Source organism: Metarhizium acridum, assembly GCF_019434415.1.
Source record: "Metarhizium acridum strain ARSEF 324 chromosome Unknown scaffold_573, whole genome shotgun sequence".
In the NCBI taxonomy this organism is placed as follows: Eukaryota; Fungi; Ascomycota; class Sordariomycetes; order Hypocreales; family Clavicipitaceae; genus Metarhizium; species Metarhizium acridum.
In genome coordinates, this window is record NW_027094043.1 from 295,217 (window position 1) to 310,552 (window position 15,336).

The 15,336-nt window shown below is 50.4% G+C and overlaps 3 protein-coding genes across 4 annotated transcripts; 1 reads left to right on the top strand and 2 right to left on the bottom strand.

Annotated features, from left to right (window-relative positions):
* On the top strand, window positions 1-1,216 carry J3458_020382 (uncharacterized protein). The gene is made up of 4 exons (XM_066122004.1): window positions 1-603; window positions 684-801; window positions 866-955; window positions 1,022-1,216. The coding sequence occupies exons 1-4, from the start codon at window positions 134-136 to the stop codon at window positions 1,151-1,153; spliced, it is 810 nt and encodes a 269-aa protein (XP_065972994.1). The 5' UTR covers window positions 1-133; the 3' UTR covers window positions 1,154-1,216.
* J3458_020383 (uncharacterized protein) lies at window positions 1,115-3,551 on the bottom strand. Of its 2 annotated transcripts, XM_007814827.2 has the most exons (8): window positions 3,054-3,551; window positions 2,921-2,952; window positions 2,693-2,803; window positions 2,516-2,603; window positions 1,941-2,403; window positions 1,729-1,873; window positions 1,519-1,655; window positions 1,115-1,387 (listed from the first exon to the last, which is right to left on the bottom strand). In XM_007814827.2, the coding sequence occupies exons 1-8, from the start codon at window positions 3,064-3,066 to the stop codon at window positions 1,381-1,383; spliced, it is 996 nt and encodes a 331-aa protein (XP_007813018.2). In that variant the 5' UTR covers window positions 3,067-3,551; the 3' UTR covers window positions 1,115-1,380. The 2 variants fall into 2 exon arrangements, with proteins under 2 accessions (XP_007813018.2, XP_065972995.1); XM_066122005.1 differs by having other exon boundaries at window positions 1,209-1,655.
* A 4,889-nt stretch (window positions 3,552-8,440) lies between these two features.
* J3458_020384 (uncharacterized protein) lies at window positions 8,441-9,352 on the bottom strand (the record flags this gene model as incomplete). Its single annotated transcript, XM_007814826.2, has 1 exon — window positions 8,441-9,352. The coding sequence occupies one exon, from the start codon at window positions 9,350-9,352 to the stop codon at window positions 8,624-8,626; it is 729 nt and encodes a 242-aa protein (XP_007813017.2). The 3' UTR covers window positions 8,441-8,623.
* Between the last annotated feature and the right edge of the window lie 5,984 nt (window positions 9,353-15,336).

The window sequence follows — 15,336 nt, forward strand, 5'->3', positions numbered from 1 at the left end:
GTTCGCCTTACCGGCACGTGCAGATCAAGAGCTGCCTACCCTACAGAAGCCCGACTCCTCAATATTCCCCCTGTCTTCAGAGCCACTACTACCAACCCCGCGGTCCATCAGCGCCCATTCAACAACAACATGTATGCTCGTCCTTGGCTTGCCGCTACACGCCCGACCGATAAATAATTACCCTTCCCGCCTCGACAGCAGGCGTTTTCCTCCTTCCACCGATCCCTTCAGAAGCAGCAAAAGCTACCCCATCGCCGCGGTCGCCATGTCTCTCGACCCCGTAATGCCCCCTTTTAATTCGTCGGATCCGTCCGCCAACTTTCTCTCGTCATCATGCCTCGACTTTCTGTTGATAGAGCTCGTCCCTCTTGCCTACCGCATCGCAAACGAGCGCGACTCGACACAGGATCTGCCGGAGCCCGCGAGCACCCAGACGGCCGAGGCAGCTTCGACGAGCCACCGCGCTGCGAGTTTAGCGTCGGGAGGAGCTCACCACGTCTCCAACCCGGGTACCCGGAAGCTGGATGACGAAGAGGAGCTTGACGCGGTGCATTTTCGGCTGGAATCCCTCGGGTACCGTGTTGGACAGGGTCTGGTGGAAAGGTTTGTCTCTGGCCCGCCGCCGTTTTGGGGGGGGGGGAGGAAGTCTATCGTGCACGTTTGCTGAACTCCCTGGGACCTAGGTTCTCGAGAGACCGTCCTCGATTCAACGATACCTTGGATGTGATCAAGTTTTTATGCAAAGATCTGTGGTCTCTTGTGTTCGGGAAGAATATCGACAATTTGAAGACCAATCATCGCGTACGCTTATCCAGCCAACGCTACGAGTTTGTTGAGGGCAAGTGCTAACGTGATGGGCAACTAGGGAGTGTACGTTCTGACCGACAACGTGTTCCGGCCATTTTCGCGCATGAGTACTGTTGCAGGGGGTCAAGCGGTCGTGCGGGCACAACCGGTATGATATGTAGTTCCCTGGCTGTGTAGTCGTGTCAATCAATCGTATCGCTAACCAAGTTTTTAGTTTCTTTGGTTTCCCTGTGGAATCGTGCGAGGTGCCTTAGCGGCATTGGGCACAAGTGCCACGGTTCAAGCAGAAATTAACGAACTGCCAGGAGCTGTTTTCCAGATCAAGACACTCAATTCCAAATCATAGCTACCAAAGATATAGGAGTTTGTTGCAGCAATTTGACAAGCAAGGTGCAGCGCAATATTTGCAATTTGCTCTTAACGCGATGCCTACGAGACTCGCAAGTCGAGCCTCAAAGCCAAAGTACGACCAGTTCCTGTTGGTTCCCACATGCCTTCCTCATCCACTCCCTGAATTCTTACCATTGATGGTCGATACGCTCTTGGGGTTTGGGTAGTTGGCGCAAATGCACTTCACAGCCTATGAGAAGAATCCAACATCAGCAACAACGGCCTTATTCATATATTACGCTAATTTCACATAGCTATTGTCTCTGAAGACAGCCATCCGTAAATCAGATGGCTGCTTTGGGAAAGCTGGGGATTGTTCACTTTTGGGGAGGGTTGTGAGCAAAGTCAATGCCCTTATTAATGTTGCCTTTCAGACCCTCCACAGCCTTTACAAGAAGCCCCTTCTCCTTCTCGGTGAGACCCTCCAAGGGGTTGGTGGCCTTCTCGGCACCGTTGGGCTGGAGCAGGTGTTAGTGAATATTCAATGATAAAGAAGTTGGGATTCATGTGATTAGGGGCGCATTGGCATACTCCAAGTTCAATGGGAACAGAGAAGAAGTCGCAACCGGTCTCCTTGGCAATTGCATCGCCACCGGGCACGCCAGGAAGATAGACATAGCTGGGCTCAACAAGACCCTTTTCACCTTTCACAGCGCGTAGGAGTTTCTCAGCGAAACTAAATCAATTCGGTCAGCTGCTGTGAACAATAGTCGCTTACAACGGGGGCTAGTGGTTGAACATACCGGAACCCAGCGTACGCCATAGACAGAGTGGCAGATCCGGCTCCGTCCTTGGCCTTCACAACCTCATCGCCACCGAACTGAACACGGTTCACCAGGGCGTCGTACTTGTCAGCGGGGATGTTGACTGAAGGGTTGGCCTTGCTGAAAAGAGGAACAATGGTCTCGCCAGAGTGGCCACCAACAACGGGAATGGTAAGCTTCTGGGGTTCCTTCTGGCCGACAATTTCAGCAACAAATGTCTCGGCTCGCACAATATCCAAGGTAGTGACACCAAAGAGACGCTGGGCGTTGAAGACCTTCTTTGCCTTCAAAACTTCAGCGGAAATGGGAACAGTCGAGTTTACAGGGTTGGAAATGACCAAAACGAAGGCCTTGGGGGCAACCTCAGCAATAGTCTCTACCAAGCCCTTGACAATGCCGGCATTGATATTGAAAAGGTCGTCACGTGTCATACCGGGCTTGCCTGTAGAACGGGAACTTGGTTAGTCGGCATCCTGAGGGAACGGATTGCAGAGTGGCCATGCTGTGGGGGGTGGCCGCTTTGTTAGGACGTGTAAGACAAGATTATGGCATACGAGGAATTCCGGCGGGAATGACGATGATATCCGCATCTTTGAAGGCAGCCTTTGCGCCGTCGTTGGCAGGAAGGTAGCCGGTAACTTTCTAAGATAGCCCAGACATTCCTGATCAGCTCAACTGTGCTCCTCTTGATGAAAGGACGTGTCGTTGGTCCGTTCCAAGTGCCAACTTACCGCAGTTGAAGAAATGTGAGAGAGATCGGCAGCAACACCGGGCGTGTTGACAACATCGTAAAGAGCCAGCTCATCGATATGAGGGCTGTTCTTCAGGAGCAAGGACAAAGGCTAAGGAAGGAGTGAGGACAGAACAGTCAGCGAAGGACAGTCAGCGAAGGTTTGTACTCGAAAGAGCTGGTTGCTCCAATGACGGGTCTGGTCTGAGGGCAATCGCGGCAAACTCACCTGGCCAATGCCGCCAGAGGCGCCGGCAACAACTATCATCAGGGAACTGTCAGCATTATTGCTGTACGGACAGAAAAATAGCACTTTCTGTGGAAGTATTTGGGAATGCGGGGTTGAGGGGTCCGAGGCATACCAGCTTTAACCATGATGACGACGAGGACGGTTGGATGTGTATGGTCGATTGGAAACGAACCGCTGAGGCCGTTCTAATTACTTGTATGGATAGGAGAAACAAGGACCAAAAGGATGAAGAAGACGACGAAGACGGGTTCCAAGTGATGTGAAAAAATGGATAGTTGGAAAGAAGGAAGGAGGCACCAGAGAGGTTCACAAAGAAATGGCGCGGAGCTTTCTGTATAGCAAAGAGGTGCTTGCACCATCGAGGCATGGGGAAGCGTCTCAGCGAGGGGCTGCGAGGAGGGGCTCCGATGAGGGGCAGCTTAGACACCAATCAGAGCGGCACGAATGATGGAACATGTTGGACGGGACTGGCCACCACAACCACCACATGTTTTCATGATGGACTCGACCCAGCCCAGACTCCCCCAGCCAGACTCGCCCAGACTCAACCAGACTCTTCAAGGCTGGTTGGACCCGCCCGCACGTCACTGCCGGCTCCCAGTTCCCTGAGAGTCCACAGCGTCGCCGTCATGACCCGACCAACGACGCGTGCTGACTTGGTGAATCGCTTGTGAATGGCGAATGATCCCGAGGCTATTCGAGAGCCCTCGCCATCCGGATCTTCACGAGTCCTTGGCGTCTCTTTCCGAACCGACCTCGCAGCTGGATCTGGGAGCCGAAGTGCCCCTTGACTGGGGCCCGCGAAACTGGTCTTGCATCCAGACATCATGGTACCAAGTCACTGAGGCACGGAGCATAAGAAGTTCTCACCAAGCTCCAGTCGGTCAGCAAGCCGGCCGGACACTCGTCGTTGCCCAACCAGCCAGCCCGCCTCTTCCAGATCTAGCAGTAAGAAGCCCCACGACGCCACTGGAAGAGCAACCGAATCAGATCCCCCTGTTCATATGGAAACGAGAACCAGGGACAACCCCATGTGCTCCGTATCCAGAAGCATTCAAGCTCGCTCCATCAATAAAGTAACGCGGCTGTAAAATCCTTGCTCAGGATCTAGATGTTCCATCCAACCCGTACAAAATTCCAACAAGGCTGAGACGAAAACGCACTTGAATACACAGGGTATTTGTTTGTTGTGCAATGCATTGTTAGATATAGATGACTTAGATACTAATGTATATTTGGCGATAGGCAAACATCTTGCCAGAGAGCTGAAATCGTCTCGAGGCTGCCGCATGCGGCCAAGCATGAATCAACCATTACCACACAACAGTACCATCGGGGTTGGCAACGGGCTCTACCGCTGTCAAATAGGCGACACGATATCTCGCGCAAATCAACCAAGAAACACTGCCTTTAAGCTGGTTTGCCTTTCCGTAGAACTCTTTCGTTATCTGTCAGCTTGCTGTCATTTTACATCATGACAATGAGCAACGCAAGAGGGCCACGCCTCCATATGAGCTTTGCATCTAAATGCTTCCGTTGCTCAAGCACTCTTGTATGATTTCACACTCTTCCCTCTTAACATATTTTGTCCTTGTAGTCTGTATGTGACGGTCTACATTGCCGCCATTTTCCGGGAGATAGTGATGCATACTCGGATGCCTCATGTTGCGGTTGATTAAAGACAACAAGGGCCATTACAGCCAGCAACTCCACGTTCGGTGTAAGCTAGACCCCTGTTCCTGCCTTTTAGCTGTGAGCTGCGAAGTATGCAACAGCTGTCGTAGAATAATTGGCAAAATCCATTTTGAACCGTTCCATTGTCAAATTACGCCAACTGGGCGGAACTGCCGGCGGGCACCTACGCAATACTGGACCCTGCAGGTACAGTAGTTCCATTTCGTACCTTTTACGTTAGGACTTAACATCGGAGGCTGAGTGTTAACTTGACTCTGTAGCCACTGGGATTGATGATAGAAGTTCAGGCTTTCCCCGAGACACACAATGCGTAACAGGGTTGTCATGAACTCGGGCTTCCAAAAACCATGCAACAAGAGTTTGCAAAGAAATTGCGTACGACATACAAACTGTGTTTGTGCCCTTCTTCCTTTTTGGATATTGTCACACCCCGAAAGCCCCCTTTGATCCACGTATGCGTCTTGACGAGATGTTCAAGCTTCTCTCATGTTGCCGAGGATGAAGGACGGTTTCATATACGCATGGAATCTATGAAGCTGCGAGACTCGTACTGCATTACGGATGTAATGACCGCCTTTCTCAACCATCTCACATGTTCCGTGGTTGCCAGCATGCGTGCCAGCATGCGTGCCAACGTCATCAACTACGCCTGTGGAAGATGAAGACGAGGAGGCTTCATTGTCAGCCTCTTGGGGTCGACTGCAGTATTTTCTTTGAGATGTAGAATACCATCTCACGATGCTCGAGAACTACCCACATGTTTCTAGTACACATGTGAATGAAATTATGCGTCCTAGGGGAAAACATATATGATTTGAAGGGCTGAAGTTGGGCCGTGAAACAGACGTTGCCTTTCTTCGCAGTTTTCCTTCACGTCTAGTTTTCCGAGCTAAGAGGCAATTTCACAACCTCACAAAGTGACACGCGGATTGATATTCTGCGGTTTTGAACAGGCCAGCAACGAATGACTCATAAATATACGGGATCTAATGAATAAGGCGGAGGTAATCACTTCTCCAACTTGCTAAAATGGTTACACGGCGGAAAAAGAACCTTTTACATATTCGGCAAGCAGTGCTCGGGGAAGTATACGTTCCATGAAGTTCTTCCAGCTGGTGATACAAGCCTCCGGGGGCATCTGTTAAGACGAGTCAGTCTCACACTAGCAAGGCGGCTATTGCCGTCGTCGTCTTTGGCACTGGGTCGCCGATACAGCAACCTAAACAGGGCAGTTATACGAGAGGATTTCCTTTGCCTGCCGGGTTTCACCAGCTTTATACGCATACATGGCTAGAGGTGGCCCCGCGAGGACTCTCTTTCATAGTACTTCTATCAACTGTCCTTCCATGACCTAACAAGCGGCGATACCAACTAATACGCGAGACAACAGCCGTGTAAGTATCCAAAATCGGGAAGAACTTGGTATTGATGAAGAAGGCTCGACTCGACTCTGTCTAAACCATTACCTTGATCGTAATGGTCCTGGTAAATGGACGACTGGAAAACTCCTTCGTGACTGACTGGACCATTCGGTATTTATTTAGATGGGGTCGTTCACGATACAGTCGCATCTCCGTCCGGTAACTCGTTCAGTAATCGAACTGCATTCAGGTAAGTTTCATATTCCATGCGTCTCTAAGCACACCTATAGGGTTGCAGGAGAATGTCCTTTTCAAACACCACAACAGTGTCTTGGTAGCATGAAGTTGTTTCCACTCAGGCTCTGCCGCTTTTCACTATGCTAAAATCATCTCATCACCCCCAGCAAGACGCTTCAAATTCCCAAAAACATTGATTCGGTCCGGAATACTGATACCTTCATGGTATTGCCCGCAGAAGATGAGCTCATAGTAACACCCGGACCACCGCAGCGAGCGTGTGTATATTCGCAAGACCAAGTCGAGCAGAGAGTACCGGTATCAGGTCCCCTACCCACCATGTAAACGACTCGGACGCACCGCGTTATACCACTACTCCGTACAAGACGTGGCATTCTGGTAGTTGCGCCTTGTCCTTTCTGCCGGGATTTGAACCTTCCCAAACAGGCGTCAGGGTGACATGGTTGCGTCCGCAGATGAACAGGTTCGCTTGTCACATTTTTTACTCTCCGACCGGGCCCTCCTCACTATTAAAGAACCATGTCCGCTTGTGCACAGAGTCCTGGGTCGTATCCTGCTGAGGTACAATGTTGGCGCAGTCACATGCTGCTGTATGTACATGTGCAATGATCCAACACACAGATCCCGTGCGAACCACCGTGCCACGGCCTCTCCATCGTCGTGAAACACGACATACAGGGTGCCGGTATCCAATGAGACGACCGATGCCACAGAGCCGCGCTGTCAGTCCCCTGCTCAAGCATGCTCGGCATTGGCCTCGGCCGTAGCGTGCGGGGAAAGCTGGGAGCTCGACACGGGCGCCAAAGGACTTGATATACATTGAGGAGCCTGTGTCATTGCCGTCTTGTTTCGGCATTGCACGGTGGTGCGGCGGTCAGATACAATGCCCCGGGGGGGGGGGGGGGGGGGGGGGTTGTTGCTTGCTTTTCTCTCTCACCGATGGGTAAAAACATCCCACCCGACTGAGCTTCTCAAACCCGGAGCAGTTGCAGTCCTGCGTAATGTTTGGTGTGTTTTATTGCATCATCTCATGCATGACCAGACCGTGTTCCATCTCGGGGCGCGCCTTCTTCGCGTAGAGTGCTCTAATGCAAGCCGACGGCCTCAGCTTGACCGTTTTCGTGTCTGCAGCGAACATGGCGGCTGCTAGTCTCATTTAGAGGGCGTCACCATCACATAGATTACACGTGTTATGACCAGCCACCAGGATTTCTAGCATCCTGTTGTTCCTTCTGCCGTCTTTCGCACCAAGGGTTCGGACAATGTGAGTTTCGGCTTCAAATGGAGGAGCCAGTGACGTGGACCGAGATTACGGCTCCCATCGATCAACGGGAGGTCTCGTAAAAGTCGTGCCCAGCTAGTTGGGAAGCAACAGAACTCTGCGTCGGAATAAATAAAGGCTCTGGTGGATTTATTTAGCACCCCTACGAGTGGCATTCTAGTGTTTCTAGCTTGGTAATTAGTCACAAGATCAACACTTGTCAAGGTTACCTATTAACACTACTATTAATACTATATATTTTATGAAATGTTTTTATATACCTAGGTACTTGATATACCCTTATATACTTGTAATTTTCCCATCAAAATAGTATACTTTTAGGGTGTCAAATTCGCTAGAGAGGGTGCTAAATAAACCCACCTTACATAAATAGTAAATTAATCCTTCGTCTCATAGCCTTTATTATTAGCCTTGAACTGAGATTTAGACATGATTCGCTATTCGTCTTGTTATAAACGTGTCCGAACCTCGTTTATTCCTGTAAGGTGGTTGGGGTGACCCCGCCCGCCTACAACGTGGAGCGAGGTTTCCCGACCATATTCCCCGCACTTTACACAACTACCCGTCAGCGACGACTAAGTGGACGAGCCACTTACTAGTAACTACTTTAACTGAGGCGTAAAGGTCAGTCTCGCAATGGGCTTCCTCCTCTTTCACCTACTCTATATAACCTTAGGTAACCCGCCCTTTGCGGCATTACAATAAACCAAGACAAAGAACACCAGGAGCTAATATAACGAATTTGATTCATGCCTCCCCGACGGGCTTTCCACCGTATACATGACTGTCCGTTAGATCATCTTTGCCTTGTAGCCAGGAAATTCCTCAATGTCATCCAATACCCAGTCTATTGGAGTAACAAAAGTGACGTCTACCGCACGACTCTGCTCTCTTCCGTAAGAGTTCTCGAAACATATACAATCTTTTGGCGTTGAAGAGGTTGCAGAGTCTTTGGGTGAGACAGTAGAGCCGACACCTTCATAGTGTTTGCCGAATCTTTTAACATTGACAGATTGTTGCCCGGCATCAATAATTCCCACCACTCGCCCACCATGGTCGAAGACACAAGAGCCAGAATCTCCTGGTTTACTGAAAGGCTCCAACTGCTCTGTCGTGGAGTTTTGCTTGGTGGTATAGGAGACGACAAGGCAAGCCCGAGAAATTATGGCCTCCTCTCCGGCAATTGGTGTGCGAAGAATGCTCTTTTAGGGCTGTCTGCGTATTGAAGCAACGACTATAGCTATCCACCTTTTCTTCATCCCTTTCAGAAGCTCGAAACTCATTAATCCTTCGTTGGATGGGTTTCAATAGCTGTTCGGTGAAATACCGTGCTCTTTCAGGTTCCTCCCGGCAAGTCTTCAAGGCTGAGAGAGGAACTGCAAGCTGTAAATGATGTAGGTCTCCATCTTGCTCTTTATAGTCCATTACTTCCCTCTCTTTACCAGCAATAGCGACGTGACGGCTGACTGACCCGTAGGTCTCTGACTTGTCGCCATCAAATTGGAGATGCAGCCCCATCGTTCCGTCCGGGCCGTGGGGTGCCCGGCAAATACGGTAGCCAAGAGAGGAATGAACTGGGAGCATCGCTTCGTTGATCTGTGCTGCCATATTGTACGTGTCGTCTTCACGGAACCAGTGCTTTTGGTCCGCCTTGCCCTCAATCAGCTTGCGAGTTTCGGCAAGCTTAGTGACCGTAGCTTGTACAAGTTCGACTTGGACATCTAGAATATCGGCTGTACGGAGAACCTCCCTGCATGCCAAGGCAATCTCTATGGCGCGCTCCCACTCCATGTCGACTTCGTCCACTGTAACCATTAAGACAACGGGGTGTACACTAAGAGCTAGGTTATCCTTATTACGGAGGGATAAAGTATTTTTATAAAAAGTCTTTTAGTATAGAGGATAGAGGTAATATATATAAAATTATATACTAATAAAGCGTGGTAAATTAAGAAATGAGCTTAAATTTAATATGAGGTACGGAGTATTAGCACGGATAAAAAGGGTTGGTAGCACGACCCGTGTGAAAAGAAAAGACCCAGCTTCAGGCAAGCCAAGCTGGCATTGAATTGTCGAAATTGCTGACGGCCGCAGAGACTCGCAACGTGCATCGAGATTTCCAGTCTGCCATGGAATTAATTGCCATGCCGGCTGAGGACTAGAAACAAACACGGAAGCCCATGTCTTGTCGACAAAACCAGGTGCTGCTTTTCGACTCAAGCATTGATCCCAATGTCAGGCTCCCGACTCTGAATGCCGTGGGCCATTTCCAGTCGTGAGTTTCGACAGCGTCCCCAACCATGGGAATATTTTTGCACAGGAGCTTCACCTCGGGATTGTCCGCTCTCGAGAGCAGTAATGTATGACTATGACGTACAAAGTCCCGCTCGTCACCAGCCATTCAATGATTCCCATGGTTTATGGTCCATTGAGGGGGGGCTTTTCCCACTCGGTTGCCGTGGCTAAAAGACCACGAAACTCGGGGCGGTCGGACTTTGACAGCCAAAGACATCTCTTCATGTCATTTTTTTTTTTTTTTTTTTTTTGCCATTTGCGTGCTTCTTCTCTTGGTTTTCTCCTCATTCTGCGAGAGGGGTTCCTGGGCAGGGCCCATTTCGTGCGGAGACGAGGCGGAGCTCATGGTGGATGACGATGATTTCTGCACTCAGACTTGGAGGCACTTGGAGGCGTTGTGTGAGTGGCGGAGGCTGCGGCGAGGGCCGGTCCCTGGTCGCTTTGGCGGCATCAAATCATCAAATTTTCATGACTGTGATGTTTGCACAAGACGGTGACCAAACGGGCACTGCGTCTAATGCAGCAGCTGCAAAATAAAGAGAGAGAAAAGGGTTCCGCATAAAGACGAAGACAATTGGTCCTGCCAAGATTGGGCATGCAGATTATGAGATGGATTATTGACAACGGGCTCGGCAGAGGATGAGGCTGTTCGCTACTTTTACTCGGTATTGACGCCTGATTTTGCTTGGTGAAACCGTATTCGGCCAACGCCAATTCGATACCAAGAATAACCAGCCGGGGGCGCCGAATGCACGAGATGCCAGATGCACACACGGCGAGCCTTTCCCATTCTCTCACTCTCTCCACGCCTCGGCAAACGGGCAAGAAGAAGAAACAGGAAACAAGAAACCTGTGGACTCTCTGCCAGGATGAAAGCCAGGGGGGGGGGGGGGGGGGGGGGGGTGGTAACTGCAGTTGGAGTCAAGTTGAGCCCACACTGCCTCCTCAACTCCTCAACCCAAGAGCAACCAAGTTAGCACCATGCAAGTATGCCTGTCCCGTTTGTCCCGCCTGGCCCGCCTGTCCCAGTTGTTGCAGCTGTTGCAGCTCTCCAGCGGAGGCTATTGCTGCGCTTCGGCTGCACCTTATCCGCGACGCAGGGCCAGTTGACGAGATCTCTCCAATGGGCACTCGTGACCTCGATGTGAAGCGTGACGATTTCGCGTGTCTGTGGGGACGACGTGTACGCCTGGGTTGTGCTCCGTAAAGAAGCGGCTTTTTCTCTTCCCCTTGAGCCTCCACTCCATGCATGCGTTTTCAAGGAAGATGACAGAGTCGTTGTCCTCGACCCCCGTCAGTTTTACCCGTTGACAATGGGGAATATTGTTTTGTCGCGTGCTCCTTGGCTCGAGGTCGTTCCCACTTGCTGGCTCTGCCAAGAGGCAAAATCCAATCATCATGACGCCGTTTGCGACGAATGCCCGTCTTTGTATTATGGATTCACCATGTATTTGGTCCCTGTGTTTCCCAGTTTTGTAGATAAGTCTGCCGTGTCGTGTTGCCGTGGCGTAGTAGGTGAACTACTTACTACCTAGTAGTAGGCAACGTTAGTATGTATCATGTATTCCGTACATGCTCCCGAGTCCCGAGTCCTGGCGTTGCAAACGAGACATGGGCTATCATTACAATGCGGCGATGCTTTTGTCATGACGGGAGGAAATAATGTGCCTCCTTGTTCCCCAGCAATCATCTGTCTGACTACCACCTCTCGGAGATACCGTGACTCACGCTCCTGTGTTACCTGCTATGCTGGAACGCAGCACTGGCCGAGACGGCCCTGACCTCAAAGATGCCTCATCCTACCCGGGCCATCGGGCAAACAGGCTGAGGCATCCCGTCTGCGCGCGTGATGCGCAGCCATGTTCACAGCGGCGGGTTACATCAAGGGATGGATCCATCAAACTTGTCGCTGACTGTGCAGCTCCCAAAACGCTTGCCAGAAGAACAGTTTTGTTTGACGTCATTCGTCCATTGCTTCGCCCAGTGCTGGCCTGATGATGGATGGTGCCCTGATCGAATATCCATGTGTGCAACATTGACTGAGAACGAGGTGTCTGTCCGTTTGGTCGTGGTCTCGCGATTATCTTCTTACCCATGATTACCGAGCCGAGAGCTGCAAACTAAAGAGGAAAAGAAAGAAAAGAAAAAAAAAAAAAAAAAAAAAGTAATGTAAAACGATGTTCTGAGTCTGTTCCCTGCATAATGCGAAATTGTTCAACTTTTCTCGCACGACAACCAACATGTGTAATCGCAACTTCATGCTCGTAGGCTGCATTTTGCAAAACGTCTGGTGTGCTCAAAGAGTCCGAGACCTCATGTCAAACGGCCTGCAACATCTCCCACAACGGGTCTCGCAGCCCCCCTTTGACCGAAGGATCGTGGCATTGTTGCCTTAACCCCCAGTGAGTGTAGCCGTAGCCATGGAAAAAAAAAATTGGTGGTTGGATGGCCTTGTTCTGGTAATCTCCATGTCACCTACCCCGTACGGAGACATGCACACCATAAGGATGTGTTTGAGTTAATGTAGTCAATGTCACGGCGGATGCACGCGAGATATGAGTCCCATGTCTGGCCCTTTGTCACTGCATGTGTTCCACAAATAGTCATATTCCCGAGGCGCAAGATAAAAGCACTCCGTACTCCGTATAATGACATGAATGTGCAACTTCCGGAGCGTCATGCGTCAAGTTTTGCTTCGATACCGGACCTTGTCCATACTCGTGCGTTCTCAACGTCGTTGCTCCGCGCAGCGACACACACACCTTGGCGAAATTGTGGTGATGCCCAAGGTCAAGTGTTAAACAGGGCTGCCTGCAGGAGCCTTGCAAAACTTGGGCAATAATGCTTATTGTAGTATTGTACAGCGTGTACGGAGCATGTATGGTAGAGTACAACAGCTCGTCTCCCCATGTGTCGGAGATCACTGATCAGCAAGGCCACCCTGCCGCCGCTTTTGGCCATGCCAACTTACTCCCTTGCCGCTCTTTCCCGCTCTGATAGTCGGTCTGCGACGGGCAGCGACGTTAGATTGAGATATTCCAGGACTGCCTGGTCTATCCAAGTAGTAGTCTAGACCACCTGAATAATGAGGGGCATGCGCAGAAGTTGTTGCATCTTGAGAGGTTGGTTCTCCGCAAAGGCAAGAGGAGAAGCCTTTTTTTTTTTTCGTCTTCCAAGGCCTGCCATTCGACTGTATTCCAGCTTATGGAAAGCCCGGCTGTCAAACATGGATCGCGAGAGCCACAAAATGACCCCGGTCCCATGTGTACGGATCCGGCGGGGGGAAGGGTGTGGTGTTTTAAAAAACGACAAGCTCTCGGTAGTGGACTCCGTGCAATGATCCCTACGTCCTCCGGACCGACCATGATATGTTTTCACATCGTGCTTGTGCTGCGCTGCATTATGAAATCAGTGTCGGGTGTGGTAACGAGCCATTGTTGCCGGGCCAATTCTCTCTATCTGAGGCCCATGTCGACCTTCACGCTGGCACTGGCTCTCCTGTCCTACCCAGTTCGTTCGCTCCTTCGTCATTTGAACTCCCGTCCGTCACATACAGCTTCTGTACCTTTGAAGCTGCGTCTGGGGCTGATACCAAGGCCCTTCCTTCATCGACCGCGTACATACTGCTTGACACCTCACCTGCTGCACCACTGCTCACTGCACATGTATTTGCACTAATAATAATTCTGGCATTGTGCATTAGCGCCATTGTGCAAAAAAGTGGTGCTGTCCATCCCCAATCCCCAGTAGCTTTTTTCCTACATGGGAAGGGTTCTAGAACGCTATTCCAGATTGGGCCTTAGCGCTCAAGCTCCCGGCCTTGTTTCAGCGTAATTTGGATCTTTTTTTCCCTAGTAATAACTATATCGCTGTGCAGAATAAGACCAGTTGACTTCAACGGCGCACACCAGCCAGCCATGCACAGGATATGCACGGGGGCCTGGTAACGAGTACTCCTTGCAAAGTTCCTGTGTCACTCAGGCTCTCGGTCCCCTTGCTCCGACATTGACTTTGCCCGTTGCTGTCTTTGTCGTGTTTGGTTGGTAAGACGGCATGCTTCCCTCTGTCTCTATTGTTTTGTACCGTACCTTGAGCACCAACAGCATGTGTGATTATTCAGAGATCCTGCTCCGTTCCACTCGGAGCCTGTCTTGAATACACGGAAATTACCTGGTGGTCCAGATAATCCTCGTCGTATTGGACAAGTCCAAATTTTGCCTACCGCTTCCAGTTTCAAGTGGTCCCCAGATGCTGAGCCCACACTCAAACGGGGATGCCACTTTTGTAATAAGCCGTCCAACATGGGGCCGTAATACAGTAGTGGTGGAAACAAAGAATTCGAGGCTCCATAAGCTCCAGCCAAGGACCCTGAGGCAAGGTAGTAACTAAGTACTAGTACATATGTAGCATCTTCCGAGCTTTGACAAGCTCATGGCTCCCACTACGGAGTAAACGCGTCCAGATTCCGACTCGCCCAGTCGCGTGCCGTGCCTCTCTTTCGTAAAGTGCATGCAGGAGTTTTGATTGTGTGGAAAAAAAGAAACGACCAATGCAGAGAAGCCCACTTTTTGTTGGCAGAGTCAATTTCTCGCACACCTAAAAGACTCCATCAGGTGAGACTATACAGGACCCCGTCGAGTTAGCCCAAGAGGAAGAAAGACTTGGTTAACCAATTGTGTATCAAAGTAACGAGGAAGTGCTCCGTTGTCCGTCCTGTGGCCGTTTTGAAGGCTGCAAGCATGTGTGAGACTTTTTTTTCCTTGTTCGGCTACTGTCCGCAGTCGACCAGGTGCTTCCCCGAAATGATGTGTTTGGCGGCCGTCGGCGACGTGCCTTGTTTTCTTTTTTATACCATCTTGCACTTCGTGCTCCGAACGGTGTACAATGACGAATGACTAATGATCTTTCTGTGGCGCAAACCTCGTGCTAGGGATAAAGCAAAGAGGCTAGGAGCTACACGTCACCGAAATATCTGTTCCTGGATCAATCCCCTATGCCTTTCGTTTGCCATAGGCAACCAGTCACAAAGACGTGTATGTAGTACTCCGTAGTTATCATATTATTGCTAATACTAGTGCAATAGATGCACCGTTTGATAGGCGTATGCATGAACGGCTTGGCACACAAATGGCTCCCCTGACCAAACAGTGGGTTCGTGAACACCAGAGTCCAGGTTGAAGCTGCCATCGGACGTTGAATCAAGCTCCACCAGACGACAAACAAGACCTTCTGTTAGTATGCTAGATGACTACTCCGTAAAGTCAGGGAGATATGTCATGTGGAAGGCAAAATGGTTTATCAATTCAGCATTGACATGGTGACCGCACTGTAGCGTGTATCGCATTCTCCTCCATGTTTGGCTGTATTGTCGTTATGATGTTCTGGGCCAGCGTCCGGTGAAGCTCAGTGACTTTTATTTATATCGTTTGCAGGTTGTACGTTGTGGCCAGGCGATGCTGGCAGCTTGGACCCGGCGCACAGCTATTCAATCAGCTGTCCTATAC

Excerpts from the sequence above, each read along its gene's own strand:
- J3458_020382 (XM_066122004.1), top strand. The coding sequence starts at position 134 with ATGCTCGTCCTTGGCTTGCCGCTACACGCCCGACCGATAAATAATTAC. Across the intron at positions 604-683 it reads GGACAGGGTCTGGTGGAAAG|GTTCTCGAGAGACCGTCCTC; the intron begins GTTTGTCTCTGG and ends CCTGGGACCTAG. Across the intron at positions 956-1,021 it reads CGGTCGTGCGGGCACAACCG|TTTCTTTGGTTTCCCTGTGG; the intron begins GTATGATATGTA and ends CCAAGTTTTTAG.
- J3458_020383 (XM_007814827.2), bottom strand. Across the intron at positions 2,804-2,920 it reads CCTCTGGCGGCATTGGCCAG|CCTTTGTCCTTGCTCCTGAA; the intron begins GTGAGTTTGCCG and ends CTCCTTCCTTAG. Across the intron at positions 2,404-2,515 it reads CATTCCCGCCGGAATTCCTC|GCAAGCCCGGTATGACACGT; the intron begins GTATGCCATAAT and ends CCCGTTCTACAG.